This window comes from Plectropomus leopardus, chromosome 10, assembly GCF_008729295.1.
Source record: "Plectropomus leopardus isolate mb chromosome 10, YSFRI_Pleo_2.0, whole genome shotgun sequence".
In the NCBI taxonomy this organism is placed as follows: Eukaryota; Metazoa; Chordata; class Actinopteri; order Perciformes; family Serranidae; genus Plectropomus; species Plectropomus leopardus.
This window is the reverse complement of record NC_056472.1, coordinates 30,790,968-30,814,892: the sequence shown is the minus strand read 5'-3', so window position 1 is coordinate 30,814,892 and position 23,925 is coordinate 30,790,968. Positions and strand designations below refer to the sequence as shown.

Below are 23,925 nucleotides of genomic sequence, written 5' to 3'. Positions count from 1 at the left end.
TGGTGCTCAGTTGATTACAGTGATAAATTAAAGGCATATTTCATTCCTCAAATGATAATTTTTATATAAATTACCCACCTTGTGTTATGTTGTATTCATGAAGATTTTTTTTTCTCACGTGCGATTAACAAACAATGCAAAAATGGAAAAAATTCTCGATTAATTGAGGTGGGGGTCCATGTTTAACAACCGCAAAATTATATCAAAGCATCTCTTTACAAACTGTCATAAAACTTGGGCAGTATAAACAAAGTCTCATTTACTCAGTGCTTCCCAAACACATCCATCTTCACAAAACAAAAATTCTGTTTACCGCTAAACTGAACTGAAACTTATCTTTCTACCCTCTTTATATTGGTGAAACACTAATTTCAACAGCAATATATGGTCACTTCTGGCTCCAAAAAAACAGGATAGTGTCGGCTGAAATGCCGAAGTCAAGGTTTCAGTGCACACACCAGTGGCTGACGTCACGGTAGCTGCATCCATTACATAGACAGTCTGTGATTAAAAGTGATGCTTAGTTCCAAACAAAACATTTTGATGCTCTTTAATTTGATTTAAATTGCTTGCCTTCCTCTGTAATTTGCATGTTTTATCAATGAGTAATGGTGATGGTGCTTTCTCTCCACCTCAGCGTCTGTCAACAATTATGAGAAAGATGTGTGAAAATGTTTGTGCAGGTAGATGAGAGAAATGAGTGAGACACGGCTCATTATAACCAGCAGATCCACTTTGTTTTAGCTCCTATAAAGCTTGGAAGACAGAAGATATGTGAGATTTGATATCTGAAATATTCCTGCACTCAGTGACAGCACGACGCCACTTTTAGACAAAGTCTGAGCAGTTATGGTGACCCACCTGGTCCGACTGTTCTCTTCATGTGAGGAAAAACCATGGTGTTTGGCACACTGCTGTGTTTTTTGATATATCATTTGCAGAATTGCGACAGAACCTTTAAAGGTTTAAAGGCCATTTAATGTTGCAGCTAAAAGGGTACTTCAGTAGGAAATGGATTTCTGAGCTGCGCTGAATGCTGGCTTAGAGAGGCAGCTCTGAAAAGGAAGGCAAATGGACGGTTGCAGAGTTGATGTATAATTGAGTTGAAAGCAGAGTTGTCCGTGCGTACGTGAGTGCTTGTGGGCACGTAAACAACAGTAAAAATACCTCATTAGGAGAACGGCGGCCACCATCAGTCAGTGCACCTGTAAAATCCATTTAGACTGGGATCAACGAGGGGTAACGTTGTTTTGTACATTTTGATTAAACTAAAATGAGCACCTTTAAATTGTCTGTTATGCTATTTGGTTGATCTCCCACATAGAAGCTTTAGTGTGAGAGCATAAAGAAACAGTTTTCTCAATTTAATGTGGATGAACCTAACGACATAAAGGGATACTTTTGTATGAAAACAGTAGGCAGTGATCCATTATAGATTTGCCCAAAACTTAGGCGATATTTTCTAAATGTTGATAAAACACAATTGCAATGACTGTGTTTCCACTAAGTGATGTTCTGCGACTTCTCCTCTCTCAATAACATTCAAAGAAGCATAGCGATGGATGTTCAAAACATTAGCAGGTTTATTTCTATTGCAGCCACCGCACTGGACGTAATTATTTCCAATCAAGGAGATGTCGGCGTGTTATGGAATAATAGTTGAAAGGCGAGCCCCTTATACGTGGGATTTCTGGGAGGTGATAGTCCACGATTTCACAGAGGAATTGTCGATTCAAAACTTCTTGATGATCCATTCAGTTTTTGAAGTTATATGAGTTATATGATGCAGTAACAGCTCTTGTGGCTCCTGCTGCATCATGAGGGAGCCAGTTCTTACTTACAAGAGCATCGCCATAGCAACATGTGACCTGGAAAAGTGGAAAAGGTGTTGCAGTTTTGCAAGATATGGCTTTTTTGAATGGCTTGAAATACCTCCACATGGGAGCATAAAAACATTTTTGTGATAAAAGGGAGATTTTTCGAATTGACGTCTTTCCATTCAGCAGATTTTATATTGGCAATTTAAATTTACGCAATTTGAGGGTTGATGGATGAAATGTAGACTCCTCTTTTTTTCCCGATCACCACATCTGGATGATGTCATTTAATCTGCATTAGCATGTTGGATGTGTTTCCGTTCACTGACCCTCAAACTATGGAACAAAGTCAACACGCTGTCTTGTCTTGCAAATCTGTTGCTGTTCTAGCTGACCAGGGACCTGCAGACGAGTCTTTCAGCTCCGATTTTTCATTTTCACTCGCCAAGGTCTGGCGGTTTTGAAACTTTTTATTTCATGCCACATTTCCAAAGCTGAAAAAAGCATATGCTGCCACACAACACTCACTTTTATCAATCGTTGACAATAACTGGCAAAACAACAAAGTATATAAAATAAAAAATAAAAAAAACCTTTGACAGAAATTCAAAGGGAAAGATGTCATCACTGTGTTGGGAAAAAAAAAAACGTCTTTCCCTCCTTAACAAGATGTAGCTAGAATCAGAAATCCTTTTTTCCTCACAGATTTATAGTTGAAACACAACCTGGTCGGCTCTCGTATGATTGCATCATCTTTCTACTGGAAGTGAACCTGCTGCCTGTAAACGTGATCTGTTGTTGTGGTTCCTGGTGGTGTATTTGTGTACGTATTGACTTTGTGTATATGGATGGCTGCTGGAGCAGAGAGAGCCTGAGAGGTTGTGTTTATGACAGCAATAAAGAGATTTACAGTCTCCCATAATGTCCACGTGAACCATCTCTAATGTGGCGTAAACCTCTAAATAACTGCAGGAGAGTGAATGGGCCTCGTGCTTCATGAGCAGGTTTGAGATTGACTAATTGATGAATGGAAGTGATTTCCTTTATACCTGTGAATGAGTGCATGTTTATGTGACATTACTATCTGTATTAGGTGCAGTTTGGGGCCTGAAGCTACATGTTGTGGTGTGAGTGTGCTGCAACGAGCTGTAATAACGTCCCATCTGTGTGTTCTCCTCTTTCAGGGTGTCCGCACTGTAAAAACGCTGTTCCACACTTCACCACGGCAGCAGAGCTCTTCAAAGAGGACCGCAAGGTTAGTGTTGCTTTTTATAAACATTCAATTATGTTCACACATTTTCACCGATCAGTAGTGACATCGCCCAAAAGCTCAAGCTGACGCTTAAAGTAACAATAATATGGTGTGTGTGTGTGTGTGTGTGTGTGTGTGTGTGTGTGTGTGTGTGTGTGTGTGTGTGTGTGTGTGTATATTTTTTTTTTTTTTTATCATGACAATTTTGACGAGAGAGGATCAATGTTGAATTCACTTGTGTTTCCAATAAAATGTCAGAGCTGGGATGTGTGTGTGTGTGTGTGTGTGTGTGAATACAAAGACAGAAATAAGAAGGAAACAGAAAATCTGACCAAAAAAAAACTTCTTCCAATAATTCTGGACTGTCTTCTTCAGTTGTTGGTTTTTAGCTTGCAGGCCTTCAACAACCTACACGTAACACTTGTCCAAAAGTTCACAAAACAAAAGACAGATATTCAAACCAACCTGGGACCCAGACATGCAAAAACAAAACATTAAGATGAAAGGGCAGTAAAAAACTCGAACACAGTGCATAAGATTGAGTGATAACACGGGATAGAAGCACTGAACTTCTGAACTAACGTAATTCATTTCCCCAGTGATCCTTGCAGGCCCCAAATCATGACAACAACACAGACTGCTGCGCCTCTGCTACATTACACACTGAAACCTAACAACCCTCTGAGGCTTTTACAGCTCACATAAATACCACACAGTCTCTGGCTTCAGTTTGATATCTAGTGTCGGCAAAAAATGTCTCATATCGTCAAAACTTTGTTGCCATATTTAGCTTTTTTACAATATGTCACTGTCAGTCTGAAGGCCCTACTTAACTACATTCAAACTGTCAAACTGTACATGGAATAAAAGGAATGAAAAGTCAAATATTCTTATTGAGAAGTCAAATGTGATTTGACTGACATGATCCTGAGGCGGGTTCAGCCTTATTAAAAAGTAACCATGACAACAACCATTGTTTTACCCAAACTCTTAGAAACCAGGGTACACTATAGCTCGCCTGGTGGTATGGGCGCCCCATGATCAAAGACAATGTCCTTGCAGGTTATCATAATTATTACCTATTTTACTAAATTTCATTTTATTAATATGAATTTTTTTATGTGAATGCAACGGAGAAAACATTTTTTTTTAAAAAACTGTAGGTAAGATTGTGAAAATGATTTTATGAGTGTGCTGTGTGGTGCAGAATAGATGTGCAGTGTAAATAGTTCTCTCTTTGCAAAAAATGAAACAAAATGCTGGACTTTGTTAAAAAAAACGCTTTTCTTTTCAACAAGTTGAGGTGGAGCTTTGCAGCTGCACTTGTTGCTGGCGTTCCTCTTCCTTTGGCATTGAAAAGCTCAAACATCATGATACTTTTGTAATCAATTTTTGCCTCATTTGTACTCGGCTCACATGACTTTGCTGACGCGTCACTGGGTATCAGATTAGAGTTTTATGAAATAAGCACAAACGCCTGCACAGTGACTGCAGCCACATATTGCAAACTCAAAATGAAACCCAAAACTCCTTCCACCTTGTTTTTAATATTTGTCTTCCAGTGTCAGTAAGGAATTTGAGCACTTAGTTATACAGCCTCATCAAATCTTCGGCGCACTCGGGGCTCCGGGGTTAGTGCAGGTTCATGTAGTCACAACAGGACACACTCGTCCTCCATCATCTCTACTCCCTTTCACTCCTTTCCCCTCCGGGCTCGTGTCCTGACGCCCTCCCACTCCTGCTCTTCCCTGTTAATACCCTCTGACTGCAGGGCGCAGTGTTTCCAAACCTCCTTAATTGTGTGACTCAATCACACTCACACACACACACACACACACACACACACACACTTAGGCGCGTGTCTGGCAATACTGTGAGTTATGATTTATCATCTCAAAGAGACACTCACCATCTAAAAAACAGCATCATATTTTTGCCTTTTGATTTTTTAGTGTTTCATGGAGATGCTTAATGTTAAACGCACATTGTTCCAAAAGTACTCAGGCAATGTTGCTCTCTCATTTCTTAGGAATTTTTTAAAATCATTGTCAGATGGTGTGAAACAGTGACGTGTCCTCAGCAATTTAGTCATCCATTTTTCTGAGGCAATCTTTTGTAACAGTTCTCGATAACATTAAACCTCAGCAGATGATTCGGGAAAAAAAATGTTTTTGCACGACTCTCTGAGTTTTGCCTTACAGCTGCAACTGTCAGGAACTTTTACATGCTTTTGCTGATTTCTTCATTCTTACAGTAAACACTGAAATACATCATTACATCATCAGTATTAACCTCTTCCATTCTGTGCCGATGCCTGAGTCCTTGGCTCACATTACTATCTTTCAGAGACTGAAGTGGGCTGAGTGTTAAAGCTATTTAACATACTGGCATCTTGTAAAACTAGAGGCCTAGGCAGTAATACTCAACCTAAGGTCCACGGGCCAAATCTGGCCCCTAGTGGGGCTGCCAGGTGGCTCCCTAACCATTTTTTAACTCACAATAAAAGGTAAGTGATTCACAATTGGAATAGTTTTTTTTTTACTTTTAGTGTCCATAAAATGCCAGAGTGCATAAAACAGCATCAAAATAGAGCTTGTTTTTAAAATAAAAAAGTGCCAGTGGAGGATCCCCAAATGTCGAGGCTGAGCCCAAAATGTCCTAAAATCCAAGAAACTCGCTAAAATCTTAAGAACATCCTAAAGTCCTAAACATGTCATAAAGTCATAAAAACATGCCAAAATCCTAGAGATGTCCTAAAATCATAGAAACGTCCTAAAGTCTCAGAAGTGTCCTAAAATCCTAGAAACATGTATGGGACTGCTTTGACTGGCCCCTGGTCTTATTTCATTTTACAAAATAGGCTCCCGAGCAAATCAATTTTATTACTCCTGAACAAACGAATCTACTCGGTACCAGCAGTGTCATGCTTGCTTGTTGCTTTTGGTATTAAAAAATGCTCCAAAGTCAGGCTAAATTTTGGTGAGGGGAAAACTAGCTGAGCCAATGCAGTTTTGCTATATCTTTACAGTTTTTCACTTGCAGTACAATGTGTAATTTTAATCTATTGTCTTTGAATATTTCTGCATACTGAAAAACACAATTTATTTCACATCACGATATAACATTATCCAATATTTAAGACAATATATAGTCTCATATCTCGACACGATATATTGCCCATCCATACTCTGAAATATAAAAAATATGTTGTTTTTGACTTTCGATATATCTTTAATGGAGCAACGATTCTTAAAGTGGCCACCAAGAAACACAATCCATTGAGACCCTGACCGCCTGATGGAAAAAGAATATTGACTTTGTATTTTGAGAAAAAAGTTCGGACTATCAGAACAGTCAGAAATGTTTTTTTGACATCCAGTATCTCGCTGCCACAACAACTGAAGGTGCTTTGGCACTGCTTCACCAGTTGTGATGAAACCTCCGCAAGCTGCCAAAACCAGGGGACCCTCCTATCTGCGAGGGTTATATAAAAGCACGAGTTTAAGATCTCTTCCCTCTCGTCGTCCCTCCAGTGGCCAGTGGAGGTGTGAAGTTGTGTTTGAACAAGTCTGAGAACTGGGCATGTGTTTGCTCGGCAATCCTCTCTATTTATAAAGCCGAGCCCCAGTGAATTGCGCCCGGCCGGTGTTGATCACAGTCTATTAGCTGCCCTTGCCTCATTTACCAAAGACAAACACGAGCTTAGCTGCAGCTTTGAAGACGCAAACAATTAAAACTCCACATTCTGTGCTGTAAGTCAGCGGGGGAGCTGTGTGCCTCGAGTTTGTTCTGAGCTGTTTGTGTTTTCCCCAAATTCTAATCAATACCAGCATTAAAAGGCGCACATTGGCTGGAACTGCTTGTTTCCAAAAGCTGTCCGTTGCCACTGTAATAAGAAAAGTGTTTCATCTGAGGATTGGATGGGTTTTTTTATGGATTTGCTCAACATGACCTGCCACGGTGCTGCTTAAGTCCATGTAAAGTTAAATAGAAATATACTGACCACAACCATGGCGCTAATTAGGGCCCCACAATTATTTCTGGCCGTCCTGAGAGAGAGATCCTTCCTCAGTTACTCTTCCGGAGGTTTCTTCCATTTTTTTCCCCATTTTTTTCATTGTCCATCCTCATTTAGGTCATTTATCATTCCCATCAGCAATAAAAAACACAGTCCTCACCAGTTACTTAGATTTGGGTGAAGTTGTGAAAAATTTGGCTGATAGAGCACTATAAACTGCTCTCCTGTGCAATGACATTTTATTACAGACATTTCGTATGAGCTCGATTTTGTTCTTACCTCCACATGCAGTGGTTTGGGTATTCAGGCTAAACTGTCAGCTTGTTTACAACCTGTCTGATTGTCAAAACAATCGAGTTTCTTGCCTCATCTGAAATTGTTTTTGCGATTGCTACGTTCCAGATTTCATAAATGGCTTTGATGAGTAAAGTGCTATCATAACTAATGCAAATGATGGCCAGAGCTGTGAAAATAATGAGTCCCTTGTCGAAATAAAACGTCAGAATTATCCATCCAACCATTTCAACAGGAGTTGCATCACATTACAGACATAAATATACACGCACTTCATAAGATTTTAAAAAAACAAGTTGAACTATACTAAACTGAAAATACAGCATTAAGATATTACAGCTCTCTTTTTTTAAATATAATACTGTACTTTGTGTATACTTTATATATCATTTTTTAGAAGAAAGATTTTAGGCGAACCTTGTACAAACAAGATTAGCAAACATCATCCAAAGACAATTTTATATAGTTTTGTTTTTCTGCCAAAAGATTTCTGTTGTCATAAAAGTTGAAATTTATTTATATAGCACATTTCACACCCAAAGGCAACACAAAGTGACTTAAAAATTAGTCAAGTCAAAGTTCATTACAACCCAACCACAGAGCAAGCCCCAAAGAGCTGTACAAATTTTAATTTCAATTCAGTTTCAAGTAGTGTTGAGTTCAAATCAAGTCAAGATTATTTATATAGTACATTTAAAACAACCACAGCTGTACAAATTAAAGCAAATGGCACACAGATAACATTTAAATAGACACAACAACAATAACAACAAAATGGTGAGTTCAGTCACTCATATTTCGTCCTCTTATGTCTATTTTATATTGCTGTGCAAATATTAACAAATTCCTCCCCGAAAAAATGCTTTTTTATAAGATTACATTGAAAAACAAAACAAAACAGGAGAACATTATGATTTACCGTCTCTCCATATACTAGTTTTTACTGAGGAGAGCTTGAAAGCATTATAACGTAACTCGATGCAACCTCCGTCAGCTGTTAACTCCAGACACCAGCTGCTAAAAGCTGACAGTAGCCAGCACTCCTGCTGCTGATTTCTTTACAGATTTGTTGTTCAGATTCAGAGTCAGACAACTTTATTTATCCTAGAAGGGCAATTCAGTTTTACAGTCTTCTCAGACCGTACACAAACTGACAGACAGAACGAGCAGCAATCAGCAGCAGTAGTAGTTTTTCAGAGAGATCAATATACGGGCAAAGATGCACACTGGCACCTGGTGCGGTCCCGTGCATACTGACTCGCACGAGGACCAGGCAGAAAAACAAAAAATATTTAAACAAAAATGCCCATCCTTCAATACATAAGCTAGTAAACATAAATAAGACACTCTAACTCCATTGCATGTTACTTAAATACATTCACAGAATGTATACAATAAATGCATATGCATACAATAAAAAAACAACTCTGTGGTTACAAAATAAAACATTTTCAAAAGACTACTGTCAACATTCAGCAGCCTGATAGCAGAAGGAATAAAGGACTTAGAATAGCGATTTGTTTTCCTAAGGGGTGCTTTGTAGCGCCGGCCTGAGGGCATTAAAGTGAATTCGCTTGACAGGACGTGATCAGATTGACTGATAATTCCTTTTACTTTCTGGGCTACATATTTCTCCCAAAGGGAGCATATTTCTCTCTGCTGGACTCTGATTGTCTCGCAGCAGACTTTAACGACACCGTTCAGACTGTTTCTGTCCCTCACAGACAACCCGTTAAACCAGCAGATTAAAGAAAAAGTCAGAATACTTTTGATAAATAGGTTAAAAAATGCTTAAAATGGTGTTGCAGATTTTAAAGGAGTTGAGTTTCCGCAGTAGGTGTGTTCTTTGTTGTCCACATCAAATAAGAGTCAACAATCTCAACTTCCTTACCGTGTGCTGTGCTCACTTTGGGCTTATCATTGTCTTTCCTAAAATCAATGATAAGTTCCCTCATTTGTAAAGCGTTCAAGTCAATGAGGTTAGCATCACAAACAAAAGGTTAAGTCCCCTGAAGTGTCAACAGTAAGTTTCCTGCTTCCTTTCATCCCAAACACGTTTTTCTCTTGTCCTCGGGACGCCGTTAGTCTTGCTCTTTAACCTGCACAAAATTGATGTGACACAACATAAAAACATCAGCCACTGCCACGTGTGAATGTCATCTTATTTGAATGAAGATGAATGTCAGCTGATACTGACCTAAAGTCGATAAATCGGTTCATCCCTACAAGATACCAACTGAATTTATTCCTTTATTCACTCCAGTACCAGTCTTAAGCCCGGTATAAACGGTATTAGGGGTCAACCAATATTGTTTTTTCAGAGCTGATAATGATTATTAGTAGTTAATGAGACCAATAACCGATATTTGGAACCGATGTGCATTGACAATAAAAATAAAGTATTTCTGTCAATATTTAAATTTTTTAATATAACAAACTCCAACACAAAAAGTTCCCTACAAATATTTGAATAAAAAATTAAGAAATAAAAATAGCTTGCTGAGGTTTTACAAAGTAAAAGTTCCTCCCATGCTGACACTTTCTTTGCACTTCTTAATTAATTAATTTTATAGGTGACCATTAAAATAAAATACCGATACAGATAATCGGCAAAATGCCAAAATATCGGTCTCAATTATCTGTCAGGCTGATAATCTGTCAACCCCTACACGGTATACACTGGTATAAAAGGACGGCTGTTGTCATGGTCTTGCGATCAAAGACAGCCTGGGATTAAATTCTGGCAGTGTCAGAAATTTGGGATGAACATCTCACTGTGTGACTGCTGTTACGATCTGGGAACCAGCCAATAGAAATGCAGCATGAAATGACGCACTGGTCAATGCAGCTCTGCTAAATGCAGCTCTGCTAAATGCTACTAGATGCTAATAAATACTTCAAACTTTTGTTGCAGAATTGGCCTCTTTTCCCGAACCACAACAGCGTCCACATTCTCCTCCTCCTCTTCAGACTTTTTTTTTGACACACAGAAATGCCACTATAGCAAGTGCTAGATTTGTATGTTAACATTTGTCTCGTAGCGGAACAGCGGCGTACATGAATGACGAGGATGTCATCAGTCTGCACTCATTAAACTTGATGTCGTACCAAAGTTTATTAAGATCCATGTCACAGAGTGTAGCTTTCACTAAACTTTTAATATTAAAAATAAAAAATCTCAGTCTGCGGGAGGCTTTAAAGAGGAGCTCGGGGACGTCAGCAGAGGAACTTTGTTGTGAGAACAGAAGTCGTTCTGAGTTAATCGGCACAGTTTGATTACTGCTCTGCTCTTCATCGTGACTCCAGTGGAATGAGACCAAGCCAACTGGTAATATGCCGCTCCTCTGAAATTTTGCTATTGGATCAATGAAATAATGTGGGGCCCCTCTGTCACTTGAAGACGAATCAATAACGGAATTGGCTGCAGACCTTTGAAGAACAACGACTCTACGGCTTCATTTTCTACTGTCAATTCACAGCTACTCTGATTGATTACGCGCTGGGATGAGCAGTCGGATGGAGTCGGTAGTTACATTATGTCCTCATTGTGGTCGCTGGTGCTCAAAGGACTCTCTGTGAATCTCAAACGAACTCAGAGGTGGTCAAGTACAAAAAGAGCTTCACATTGTGAGCAGCATCAGAGAGTTAAGAATAGGGTGATTTTGGGCAGTTGTCAGCTACATTTCTGTTGACTGTTTCGCCCTTTGAAAGGTGAAACACCTCAGTCCTGCTGATTATACACGGCTTGCAGCAAGTCCGTGAAATCCTCTTGTAGTGGAGGCGCTTTGAGGCCTACTTTAATACACCTTATTAACAAACCATAGAAGAAGAATATCCCCTTATACGCTCTGTCTTCCCCACTGATGTGCAGAAGACTCTGTTTCTTGCCTTTGTGCTCGCAGATGTCTTTGCTGGTGATGCAGACAAAGAACTCAACATCAGTGTGCTCATCTCACAATATGTTATGCAGATTTTCAAGATTTGAGTATTTGTATTTGCATGGAGGGGAAAAAAAACTAGCAGCACTTGTACTCTGTAATTAGGACAAGAAGTTTCGGGCATCGCCTCTCGGTTGGACGCGCAGAGAAAGCTTCTGATGTTTTCCTTCCGCAGCAGATCTGTCGTTTCCGCATTCAGCCGGAGCAGTCAGATAGACGGGGAGCGATTATTTGACGGTGACAAGTTCACTGTGCAGCGCTCAGCACCCTGAGAGTGGGTGACATTTTAGCTGTCCAAAAGGACACGCTGAGTGCGCCATGTATCAGTGAGGCGGCATTTACGCCTCATTGGGGCGGCTTGTCACTAATCGATGCAACAGCCTCGGAACATAAATCTCCCTTGTTGTTTTTATGTAGGAGTGATTGTTGTGGGATTTTTTTTCCCCCACCTCCCACACCGAACGGTTTAGCCGAACAGCGATGCATCAGTCATTTTTTTGTAACCTGGAGAGAGAAACTAGTGGTCTAAATTTGGATTAGGAGAATGTGTTGAGCCTGCTCACTGCCAGAGAGGCTGAGTACATGTAAGCACTCGTCGTAAATGGCCATTTTACTGTTGATAATTATGGAGTTCTCTATTATATTCTCTTGTAATATCCTGTGTGAACATTTTTGCTGTATTGATCTACAATCATAATAAGGCTTATTTGTTCTGAAAATGTAGTGAGTGCTTAATCGATGCTGAAACAATAAGTAATTGAACCAAAACAATAAAAATGCCATCTTTGAATTAAAATCATCGTTACAGAACACTAAAACAGAGAAATAGAATAGACTATGAGGCAAATCCAATATAAACCTGCTTCACAAAGGTTGTAGGAGGATGTTGCAGATCTTGCTTGCTTTAATATCCACAGGCTGGGCAAATGAGTACCAACATTAAACTTTATAATGGTGTACAATGTTTTTATTATCAAGAAATGACCTCGACTTTTCTTAAAGGGACAGTTCATCTAAAAATCAAAAATACAACTTTTACTTTTTGTGCTATTTTTCAGTGTAGATTGTTTTGTTGTTAGTTGCCGAGTGTTGGGGATATTGGCAGTAGAGACGTCTGCCTTCTCACCAGTATAATGAAACCAGATGGCACTCAGCTTGTGTTGATCAAAGCACTAAAAAAGTACAAAACTCAACAGCAATTTCTCTTTCCAGAAATCATGACCCAGTTACTCAAGACAATTCCCAGACCTTGTTGTGAGCAGATTAATGTAGGAACTATTTTCTACAACCGCCAACTGTATCACTGTGCAGAAGCACTGCATCTACCGCTAGCTGACCTAGCACCACTGAGCTAGCAAACGTTACAGCTCAGCCGAGCAGGACGCCATTAATGTTTACATCTTAAGCTGTCATGAGCACAAACATCCCATCTTTTAGTAGATTTTTCAAATTTTAATGTATCTACCTTGTTAAAATCATGACAATAACCATCTCAATCAATTACCAATGCTACACAGAAAAAACGCGCCATTCGTCTCTGTTTTCTCATTTGTCTCTTTAGTTTTTGTTGGAAAACCAAGATGTCCGCAAAGACGGTCGATGAAAGGATCTTTGGGACAATATTTAGAATTTGGAATATAAATGTGTTTGCGAGATACCTCTTAAGATTACAAAAAACACTAAGATTGAAATATGCATCATTGGATTACATGCAGACCCCAGCTTCCAACCCAATTACATACTTTATATAACACAACACTAAAGGTGATGCTTTTCTTTTCCTCAGATTGTGTATGCTGCTGTGGACTGTACAAAAGGACAGAACCATGACCTGTGTAAGCAGGAGGGTGTGGAGGGCTACCCAACGTTCAACCACTACAACTATGGCAAGTTTGTGGAAAAATACAATGGAGATCGTGGGGTAAGTGCTGCTACATGTATCACTTTATTTTCGCTCTTTTCTTTTTAATCACTGACTCTGAAACAGTTCACTTACTGAGCACTTAGAAATATATTATTTTCTTTAATAAAAATCAAAGCTGGTTCACATAAACCCCATAACTGGTTTGGTTACATACTCACAACATGCAGCACCAGGGTTTCCACATGTTGTTTTACACTTATAATGAAGTTTATTCGTTCTGAAAAGTACTAAGTGCTTAATAGATGCTGAAACATCAACGAATCGAAACAAAACAATAAAAATGCCTGCTTTGAATTAAAATTGTTACAGAACAATAAAACAGGGAAATAGAATAGAACATGAGCCAAATCCAATATAAACCTGCTTCACAAAGGTTAAAGGAGGTGAAAGATGTTTGAAAAGGCGCCTAGCCAAAACAAATTTATTGCATACTTATGCCTAGAAATGCCTGACACACAGTGCTGACCTGTTATCTCTCTCTCTCTATCTCTCTCCCCTTTCCTCCCTAAAAAACACCAAAAATAGGTCTATGGTTAGGAGGGGTAGAGTGAAAGAGGTTAAAATTATAGATGTGTTGTCTTTGACTCTCAAGCTTTGATATATCCGTATTAGAGTAATGATTCTCAAAGTTAACAGTGTACTCTGGACACAGACGGAGCAGCAGAACGTGCAGCGAAAGTGAAACTGTAACTGCTCATCGTGGGTCTCAAAGTTTGCTTTCTGCAGCAGCTTCTCCTCTCATCCACCAATTTGATTGGCTCTGATTGGATCAACAGATTGATTACTCTGTGACTCAAAATGCTGCTGAGAGAAAAGCAGAACTTTTTAACCAAAGAAATGGAATCAACTGTGAAGTGCAAAACATTGCGAAATCTGTCAAAATGCAGATGCAGTTAATGAGATTCAGGATTTCAGCCCATGGGATAACCTGTTTACATTCATGCTAGTTTAAGAAACTTGGACCATTTGTTTTGCTTACCTTCTAAAGTCTGGCTTATTCACTAGTATCCCAGTGATGATCAGGTTTTTGAATTTTGTGTTTGGGTTCTGCAACATCTTATCCTGGTTTATAAACCTGGAACATAACACATCTCAATTCAGAGAAAAAGAAAATTTGTTGGAGAGGTTGCCACAATTTACATTTTCATCCTGTGACATGGAATACCTTATACAAATTTCCAATCATTACCTGCCATGCGCATTGAATCAAATTGAGTGAGTCGTTAGTAAAAAAGAAATATGACAAACAATGTGATGTAAATCTACATGCCAGAATGACAACAGTGACGAGGCAGTCAGAAACCAAAGTGGGTACATCCTTACCCGCTGAGGGAACTAAACTGTCGGAGTGGGTGACTGTGGAGGAGTCAAAGATTCAGACAGCCTGGATATCGTTAGATTTATGTAAACAGGGATTTGAAACAGGTTTCCAGGGAAGTGTCATATCCCGAAAACAGCATGAATCAGAATCTTGCGATTTCTTTTCCCTGTTTCAGAAGTAATTTTTTTAAATTTGGCACAATTGTCGACTTGGACTCAAGAATGAACTGATTAGAATTTGGTAGACAAAGGTTACTGTGACCTTACAAAACATAAAAAAACTCTTTAATCTCTTTAAACTCTTTAAATGCTGGTTATGACAAAAAAAAATTTACCACAAATGACCAATAGGATAAAATGATGAAGTGATGAATTTTATATCCTAAAGTTAAAAGTTAAATGTGACTTTGACATGCTCCGTGTCACAATAAACTCTCAGCATGCCCACTTTTTAGTACTCCAATCAAATGCGAAGGATTTGATTTAAATCCCTTTTGTAACTGAATCCTACTCAAATGTTTAATTTCACTGGAAGATAAATCACCTTACAGCGGCTAAAGATGCTCTAACTTTCGTTTCACTTGGATATCAATATTTTGGATAGGACTAAACAGATTGATCTTGAACTTGGCAACAATATTTGGAGTCTGTGTTTACTTGTCTTATCTCGATGCTGCCAGGCTAAGTTGAAATAATATTTAATGACGGCACTCTGATCTCTGTAAGATCAGAAACAAGGCATTTCAAGACTTTAAATCACTGCAAGTTGTGAAATGATCACTAGAAGTTGTGCTTTACTCGCTCTGTCTCCGCAGGAGGCAGGCTTCACAGGTTTCATGCGCAGCTTAAGAGGACGCGATCAGGAAAAGGTTGTCAAGAGGAAGGAGGAGCTCTGAGGTTGGCGTGCGGGGACGGGGAGTTGCACTGCACAGTTTGTCATTGCACTGTGACCCTTGACCCTGGCAAGGGCCCTTTTCAGCACTGACTTGGGAGACTTGATGACCTCAGCGAAAGGCTATTTTTTATACCGTCGTGATCACGTTTGTAATAATACCAACAGAGTACCTACAGCGAGACCGACCACTTGAGACTTCTTTTTTTCATGGATATTCCGATGGGCAGAAAATACACTGACAAAAAAAAGTGATTTCTCTTTCCTTTTTCTTTGATTGCCCAAAAAATGTGACTACACATGTGAAAAGCTACACCCTATACCTTATCTATGCAATACTGACCCCTGCTTAGCCCTGTGGGGGTCTGTGTAACGGAGAGACACCCGTGGTGGTGGGCATCAATAGTTAAAGGCGGAGGCTGCACTGTCCGTCACTCCACTGGGGTCCTAATCCAGTCCTATCAACCGTGCTCCGTCTCTGCAAAGAGACACACTATGATTATTGACATACACCAATATTTTTACTAAGTCAAGAACCATACAGAATATTGCTTTGTTATCCTCACAGTCAGCTGAGACATACCTGCATTTCACACATACATCTAAAAAAATGCTTGTGCAGTAACATTTGTTGTCATGCTGTATTCATGTGGAATCGGGGGGGTGGCAGATGGCAAACTGGTTGTCATTTTAGTGGATGAGAGCAGAAAAGTGGTAAACCGTGGGTTGACTCATGGGGTGACTTGCCGGTCTGCGATTCGGGTGAGCTTTAAGAGCTGCGTCTTCATCAAAGGCTTCTACTTAGTAGTAACTCACCAAAAAACAGTGCAATAGTCCACCTTCTCTTTCTCTCTCTCTGTCACTCTCACGCCGGGTTCACACTGGACGCAGAAGTGTCCAATACGTGAATTGTCACACAGCTGTTTGCCAGCAATCACACTAAAGGCACATTGCCCCTCTGCTCTCTCTAATCACATATAGAGCTCTGTCTCTGTCTGATTGTGTGTCCGCTCATCTCACTCGCTGTCTGTTTAGACACAGCTGACACATATGTGGAAGCACTGGATGCATATTTTATCACTTTAATATATCCATATCCATATATATCCATGTTTAATATATCCTTTACATTGTTCCAGTGTGTTTTTCTGTCACATTTGCTTGCAGCTCATGGAAAAAATAGACTATATGCCTAAACTGTCTGCAGGTCATTTGTTAGAAATGTGGGGCGCAGTGGCTGGGTTAGCCTTGTGGTGCTGGTTTTAAGACACCTGACCCCCTGCAGGACGGTAACATTAGCTGTGGCCGACAGAGAACAACGGTAATGGTAGATGGCATTGCTGTTAAGTTTTTTGCCATCCTCCATGATGGAATTTACGACCGGATGTTTTGTGTTTTTTGCACCTTCGCACAAAGAGAAAACATGAACAATCTGGACATTAGTAGAAAATTACATTAGATAAAAAACAAAATGATTGTATTTATTATATCTTTTTCCATTCTTTGTAAACAGTACAGCATCACCATCACAACATATTGTCTCGCAGGTTTAGTTTTACCTTCCTGCCATTCTGTCAGACTGTTTGTTTTTTTTCCTGCCGTCCTGGTGTTTTCAGTCTGCTGTCTGCCTGATTTCACGTAAACGCAGCGTAATCAAATACTGTAGCAGTGTGAAGTGGGTGAAACCATGGCCAAAGGGTCAATATTCTGTATGGTTCCAGTCTCTCGTGATTAGTTTTGCTTTTAGGAAGGACTTTTGTTTGCTTAAAACTGTGGCCTTAAAGATATGAAAAATAGAAACATGCTGGAATTGCAGAAATATATAAAATAAGTGGAATGGGACTCAGAGGCCTGGTGCCCTTGCAATTCCCTCAAGTCATGGACCAGAGCAAGTCAAAGAAGAAAAAAAGAAAACAAGACCATGAAATGCCAAATATTCTTGCGCATTGCCCTTGATATTTCCACGCTTTGTACATTTCCAAATATTAACACTCAAAGCTGTAGTGATTTAACAAGGGTAAGGCTCATTCGCCTACAGTAAGCATGGGAGTGTGGAGGCTAAATATTGCATGATGATCATGAAATCTTCCCTCCGTCCACTGAAGCAATCATGGATTCCACCCAACGTCCCACAGTCGCGTCTGCAGTCACACATTGTTCAGGGAGATGCTGAAATCATTTCTGGTTTACACTTTGGGCATTCAGGGGTTTTTTTTTTGTTTAAGGGTACCCAGTCTGTTTTGTGCCCGTGCATTTCCGCCACTTTCTGCTGAACCGAACGGCACCAAGGAGCCAAAATGACAGCCCTCCTCTTGACAGCTTGTCTCGATCTGTGTCTGCCTGCCATGCCTTGGCCTGGAATCGCTCGGCCTCGGTTCGCTCGGACAGCGCTCTCTCTCTCTCTCTCCCATGCCTCCCCATCATGTTCCAAGGGATGGATTCAGAGTACATCCGAGGAGTAATTAAGCGAAGTCTCCAGACCCCCTCCCACTCCTGGCAGCATAACACCATCATCATTACTTTTGTGGCGATTTTTTTCTTTTATGTTGTGTGTTTTCAACTCCCACGCTTCGGCCACTATAAATATTTAAAGGCTTATCTGTAGCTGAACTTGTGTTTTATTATTCAAGACTTTGGTTTCTTTCATTATGAATAAGGTTCTCAGGGATAGCGAAACACAATTAAAGGGAACTAGTTTGTTTGTAATTTTTTGCATTCCAGCTGAATAATTTTGAGCCCTTAGGTCACCAAATTAAACATTGTTTACATTTGTATCCCACAGTAAAAATAAATCAATAAATAAATTGTCCTTTTTCTGTGCTATATCATGACAACATGTAATTGTCAGTAGATGTTACTGAACCATTTCTTGTCATACGTTATCATCGTGATTCCTGATGGACTCATTCCAAGTGTATCGGTTTCAAATGTTCTGGCTGGTACCAAACACTTTTTCTGTGTTCAGTGTTCAATGTGACTATTATCATTCCACGGTATGCGAGGGCATTTTGAACGAGCGCTTTACACAGTTAGGTGTTGACATATCGCTGTAATTAGGTGTTCATTCTCCTCTCCAGGGGAAACAATTACCTTTTGTCTGCTGTGTTCATTTGTTTTTGTTTAGGAGTCTCCGCAGTGACATTGCATATTTGTTGAATAATAGAAAGACCACCTCTCTTATCCCAAAGGTATCCATGTTGTGTGAGAATTTGTCACACTTATGCCAAGAAGTCATTGTTTTCCTTTGTTGATTTTTCTGTGCCCAGCCATACGTACAGTTTTTCCCCTTGCAGTAAGGACCTTGCGAGATTTAAAAAAAAAACAAAAAACTTAATAAAGTCAAACGTTTCCAAAACATTTTTCACTTGTTTTTATACAATGTACACATCTCTGCTCTGATTGTGTAATTTTACAGCCTTGATTTTATGTGAATAATTTTTAGTCACTAGGCGGGTTTTCATTTACCCTCAAATTGCATAAATTTAAATTGTGAATATATAATATGCCTAATGGAAATACATCAATTAAAAAAAAAAAAACGTTTATTGCAAAAAAAGTTCAATGCTCGCATGAGGGCATTTCATGGGAACTGCAACACTATTTTAGCTTTTATAGGTCACATGATGCTATTGCTGTGTGCTTGTCGGTAGGAACCGGCTCCCTCATGATGCAGCGGGAGCTAAAGAGCTGTTACTGCATCCCATAACTCTTCAGAAGTTGAGAGGATCATCTGGAAGTTTTGAATCCATAATTCCTCCGTGAAATCGCCTCCCAGAAATCCCTCATACGTGGCCGCTCCCACATATAAGGGGCTCTCCTCTCCATTATCGATCACATAACACGCCTACGTCGCCCTTGATTGGAAATAATGACGGCTAAAGCGGTGGCTGCGATAGAAATTAATCTGCTAATGTTTTGAACGTCCATCACCATGCTTAACAGAGTGTTATCGTCAGAGGAGAAGTCACATAACATCACTCAGTGGAAACACGGTCATCTCGTTAATTGTGTTTTAACGACGTTTTGAAAATTTTGCTTAAGTTTTGTGCAAATCTGTAACGGAAACCCGCCTACTGTTAGGTGTGGCTCTAGGCATGACGCTTTTGGTTTGTTGGTCCACACCTTTGATCCACAGAAAAGGTCTTCGCTACTTTTGGATCGATTGCCATGAAATTTGGTAAACCCTTTTATGGGTGAATTATGATAACTTTCCATATAGAGACAAGGTGAAGAAAAAGTCATTTTGCCAGAAAAACTTATCTTCAACATAGTAGATAATATTATCTTTCATTGAGTTATGACAAACTTTCACTGGCATCACTGTGAGCTGGGTCAGTTTTAGATCCAGTGCCATTTTCCAGCCATTTCTCATAATAAAGCCATCAGTGTCAGATCTGCTGAGTGGTCCATTTGTTTCCCTTCTGAGATGCAGAACTGAGAAAAATGTCACAATAAACAGGCACAAAAACTGCTTTCACCAGGTCTGTCCATCAATCAGCTCAGTGACCCAACAAGGTCAACTTCTGTTTATGTGACTGTGGCAGCAGCGTAGCCCGGTGCTGCTGGTGTATCTCGAAATAACTTAAAACTTGTTCTCACGCTCTGGATATTCTTCAGTGCCGTGTCAATGAACAAATAATCATATATGTGTCCACAGTGTCTGTCTTTGCTATGTGGAGTTTGAACAAACGCAGTGCAAATGATGGTGATGACAGTAATAATTATATTGAAAGTCTTTTCTATTATTTCTTATTTTAACCTTCATGTTGGCTTTTTTTACAGTCTACTATATCTGTTTCAGTAGAACTGCTTATTCTTATTAACATGAAAGTCGTTGAGTGCTTCTCGTCTATCTACCTTATTAAAAAACAAAGACTGACTTCTACAGCAACATTAGCTGCTCCATAAAAGCGCAGCAGAACTTTGAGTTAAAACATGCAAACTTGTTCAAAATGACGATAAACAATAAGGTGGAAAAAAGCTGTTTTGTGGGTAATGTTGGCCAAAGTGTTTATCTCTTACCTACATGTTATTGGGCTATCTCCTACATAGTTTAATTTCCTACAAACTAGATGTTATCTCCTAAAATTTTAGACCTAATAAGGTTGTTCTAAATGTGAAAGCCCCAAAAAATCCTTTTTTTTTTTTTTTTTTTTTTGCAGGTAGTGTTGCCAAAACTTAGGTTATCTCCTACATACAAGATATTAGGCTGTTTCCTACATACAAGATGTGATTTCCTAAATATGGGATGTTTTTTCCTGACATCCCACATTAACTGACACTGGCTAAATTAGGCTATTGTAAAAACAAAAGAACCGAAAAACAAGGTGATTTTTTTTCCTCCGCACAATATCTCCCACAAACGAGATGTCATCTCCTACGTAGGAGATATTATAAACTTTTAGGCTTAATTAAACTGTAATAAGAGGGGAAAGGCCATGCCAAGTATTGAGAGTGGAAGACCTGTGTGGAGCTCAGTCCTCGTAGCGCCCACCTCAAAGCTCAGCTGCAGTCTGACTTTGAGACTGAAGTTTCTTGCGTTCAGTGTTTGCAGTCTCCGGGTCACGCAGGTCCGCTCAGATAAAGCGCTGTTTTGATGCATGCGGGGCCGGTTGATTAATGCCTGTGAGCGCAGGCAGAAATACCTTCTCAATCCCAATTTCACTTTAGAGGATTTCTCAAAGGGGTGGAGCGCTTTTTCAAACTTTGCATTGCTTCGTTGCTTCTTTGTGGGTTTTGGAGGGGAGGGGAAAGTATTTTTACCTGAACTAAATGAGCGCATGAAATGGAGGGCACAGGGTTGTTAACACAAAGTCAAGGTCTGGTCGGATTCAAGTACCCTTAACAGAAGCCATTCTCACTTTATGGATAATTGTGTTTTGGCCATTCAGGATTTTATCTCTGTGACGTCAATCTGCACTCAGCCTTCCTCTGCCCGTCCTCTACCTCACCCCGTTGTGTCATCATTATGTCCTTTTTTATTTAATAAAAGCCCTTAATATTGAACTTCCTTACGAAAGTTTGTTCCATTCTGTTCTTTCATTTTATTTGTTTATTTATTTAATTTTTAAATGCTGGAACCATCTGGTTTCAAACACAAAGAGTCAATTAAATTAAAAAAAAGTATTTGTTTGGGGAAGATAAAGATTTTCTCAAGTTCATATCTCAATAGGCAGCGATCAAAATGATTTGCATCCTTTGCCAAAAGAACCATGTGTTCATACTCTGTGCTGTTAGAAATCCGTAAATTACACTTTGGGAAATCCATCAGAACTGTAGCGTGAAAATGTCAAATGTTTACCTTCGATCGACTGTTGAAACCATTAAGAGAAAATGAACAGGGCTTCAGATGAATAGCTTCCACGTTTAACAGCCAAAAACAATAGATTTTTTCTGCAAATTGATGCAACTGAGATTTACAAAAATCCATACGGCATGTTAAATAACTGACTGAATTTGTGTGTCTTTGATGGAAACGACCTTTAAGATATAGATTAAATGCTTTCTATGTATTGACTCGTATTTGAGAGCACTCAGCTCGAGTGCTGTCAAATACAATTTAATTTACACGCAAACAGCTAATTGGATCTTTTGTTGTCAATTATTTATGATCAATTCTGTTCAACAGCCCCACTTTCCTCATACTGAAGATGCTGTATCGTTCATTTTGTGTCAACGCTCTCTTTTCATTGACAACAACATTAAACTGACTAGATCGCTTTTTTATACATATACAAGTGTCTAAAAAAAGGTTTGCTAACTAATTTGATAGAAATCTTAATTGTGTTTTTTTTTATTTTAAGTACCTTTCCCTGATAATTCTTAATTACTTTTACTAAAGTAACATTTTCAATGCAGGACTTTAACTTGTAAGAGAGTATTTGGACAGTAGTACTTTTACTTAAATAAAAAAAACTGCATACTTCCTCCACCACTGGTCTTAATAATTTTTAAAAAATGTTATATTATATATTATTATATTTTAATCACTTATTATCATTATCATTATATTATAATTATTTTAATTTTTTTTTTTATTATTTTTTATGGAGGTATTTGTCAGGGGCACGATTTAAGAAACTCAGAAAATGTATTACAATACAAATTTAATAAAAACAGCGCCTCTTCATGCTTGTTTCTTTTTTCAAAGTTGACCAAATTTACAGAGACTAAAGTTTGAGAAATTTCCTGTATAAATAGATTTTTTTCCCGCACTATAATAACTATAAAAACCTTGTCTTCAAGCCGAAATAATGTATATACCCCAACATTACATCAATATGAATTTATTGATCATATATGAAAACATTTGTTTGCTGCTGTAACAGCTTCTGCTTTCAGGCTTTCCACCATATTTTGGATGCAGAAATTTTCTCCTATTTAGCCAAAAGACCATCTCGTAAGGTCCAGTTTCACAGTCAGTCTGCATTCAAGTTCATCACAAAGGTGCTGGATCAATTTGTGCACTCGAAAATAATTTTAAAGGGGGAAATTATGAATTATTATTTTGCACAACTCAAGTATAAAAGTGTTCTTCAAGCAGCACGACTCATATTTGAGTGTGTCTAATGATGGAGAAAAAGTACTCCTCGTGGGTCACATAAGAGAGGTCATTATTATTCATCTTAATTATGGTTTTTTTCAGGTTTTTTCAGGTTAATTGACAAATTACTTTTTGTTACATCTGCACTAACACCCCAACATTACAAACAAAACACAAAAGGGAAAAAGGAGACTGATGCGCGCGGCTGTGGTTGATGCAGATTTATATATTGTGTTATTGATATGAGAGACCTGATAAACACACCGTTATCTGAGAAGCAGCAAGTGAAATCAACGGTACAACATATTAGTTCTGAAAAAAACAAAAACGAAAGCACTGGTTTTATTGTTTGATCAAATGTAGTTTTTCTTTTTTTGTTTTTAATTTCTTTCGATGATCATATTTATGTGTATTTATTTGTTTATAGTTGTTGTGTCCAGGGACACATAGGGAGAAAATGAGGAACTACATAAGAAATTAAAAAATAGAAAAATAGAGGAAAAAGTACAAAAAAATTACATGAAAATTAAATTTAAAAAAAGTGAGATAACCTGAAAAAGTGCTTAAAAATAATAATTCTGCAACATCATTTTACATTTATGATTCTGACTATAACATTTTTCCATTTTTCCCTAGATATTTACTCTAGATATTTGCCAAGTTAACCAATTTCCCTTGCTCCCATATTTTTGAAAGAAATTGCACCAATTTCCTCAGAGTTCAAACTTTAAATTGTGAAAGCAGTAGGAGAAAAGTGATGTCAGTTGAGGTTTGACAGGGTTAAATGTAAATGTCTGCCAGTCTTCTGTTAGTTTGTCCTACATTTTTGTCCAGAATAAAGTATCTGGATTGTCAGTAACTAGAGGACACGTTAGATTTAGATAATCATGATTCCCAGAGCATTTTTCCTCATCATTTTTTGGGCAT

General features: G+C 38.7%; 1 protein-coding gene across 1 annotated transcript in view; it reads left to right on the top strand.

The window, feature by feature from the left end:
- Positions 1-18,812, top strand: part of pdia5 (protein disulfide isomerase family A, member 5) — an 81,501-nt gene extending 62,689 nt beyond the window's left edge. Inside the window, exons 15-17 of the mRNA XM_042494233.1 lie at positions 3,002-3,072; positions 13,106-13,240; positions 15,379-18,812. Of these exons, the coding sequence (XP_042350167.1) occupies positions 3,002-3,072; positions 13,106-13,240; positions 15,379-15,459 (287 nt within the window). The 3' untranslated portion in view covers positions 15,460-18,812. The remainder of the gene's footprint in view (positions 1-3,001; positions 3,073-13,105; positions 13,241-15,378) is intronic.
- The last annotated feature ends 5,113 nt before the right edge of the window (positions 18,813-23,925 follow it).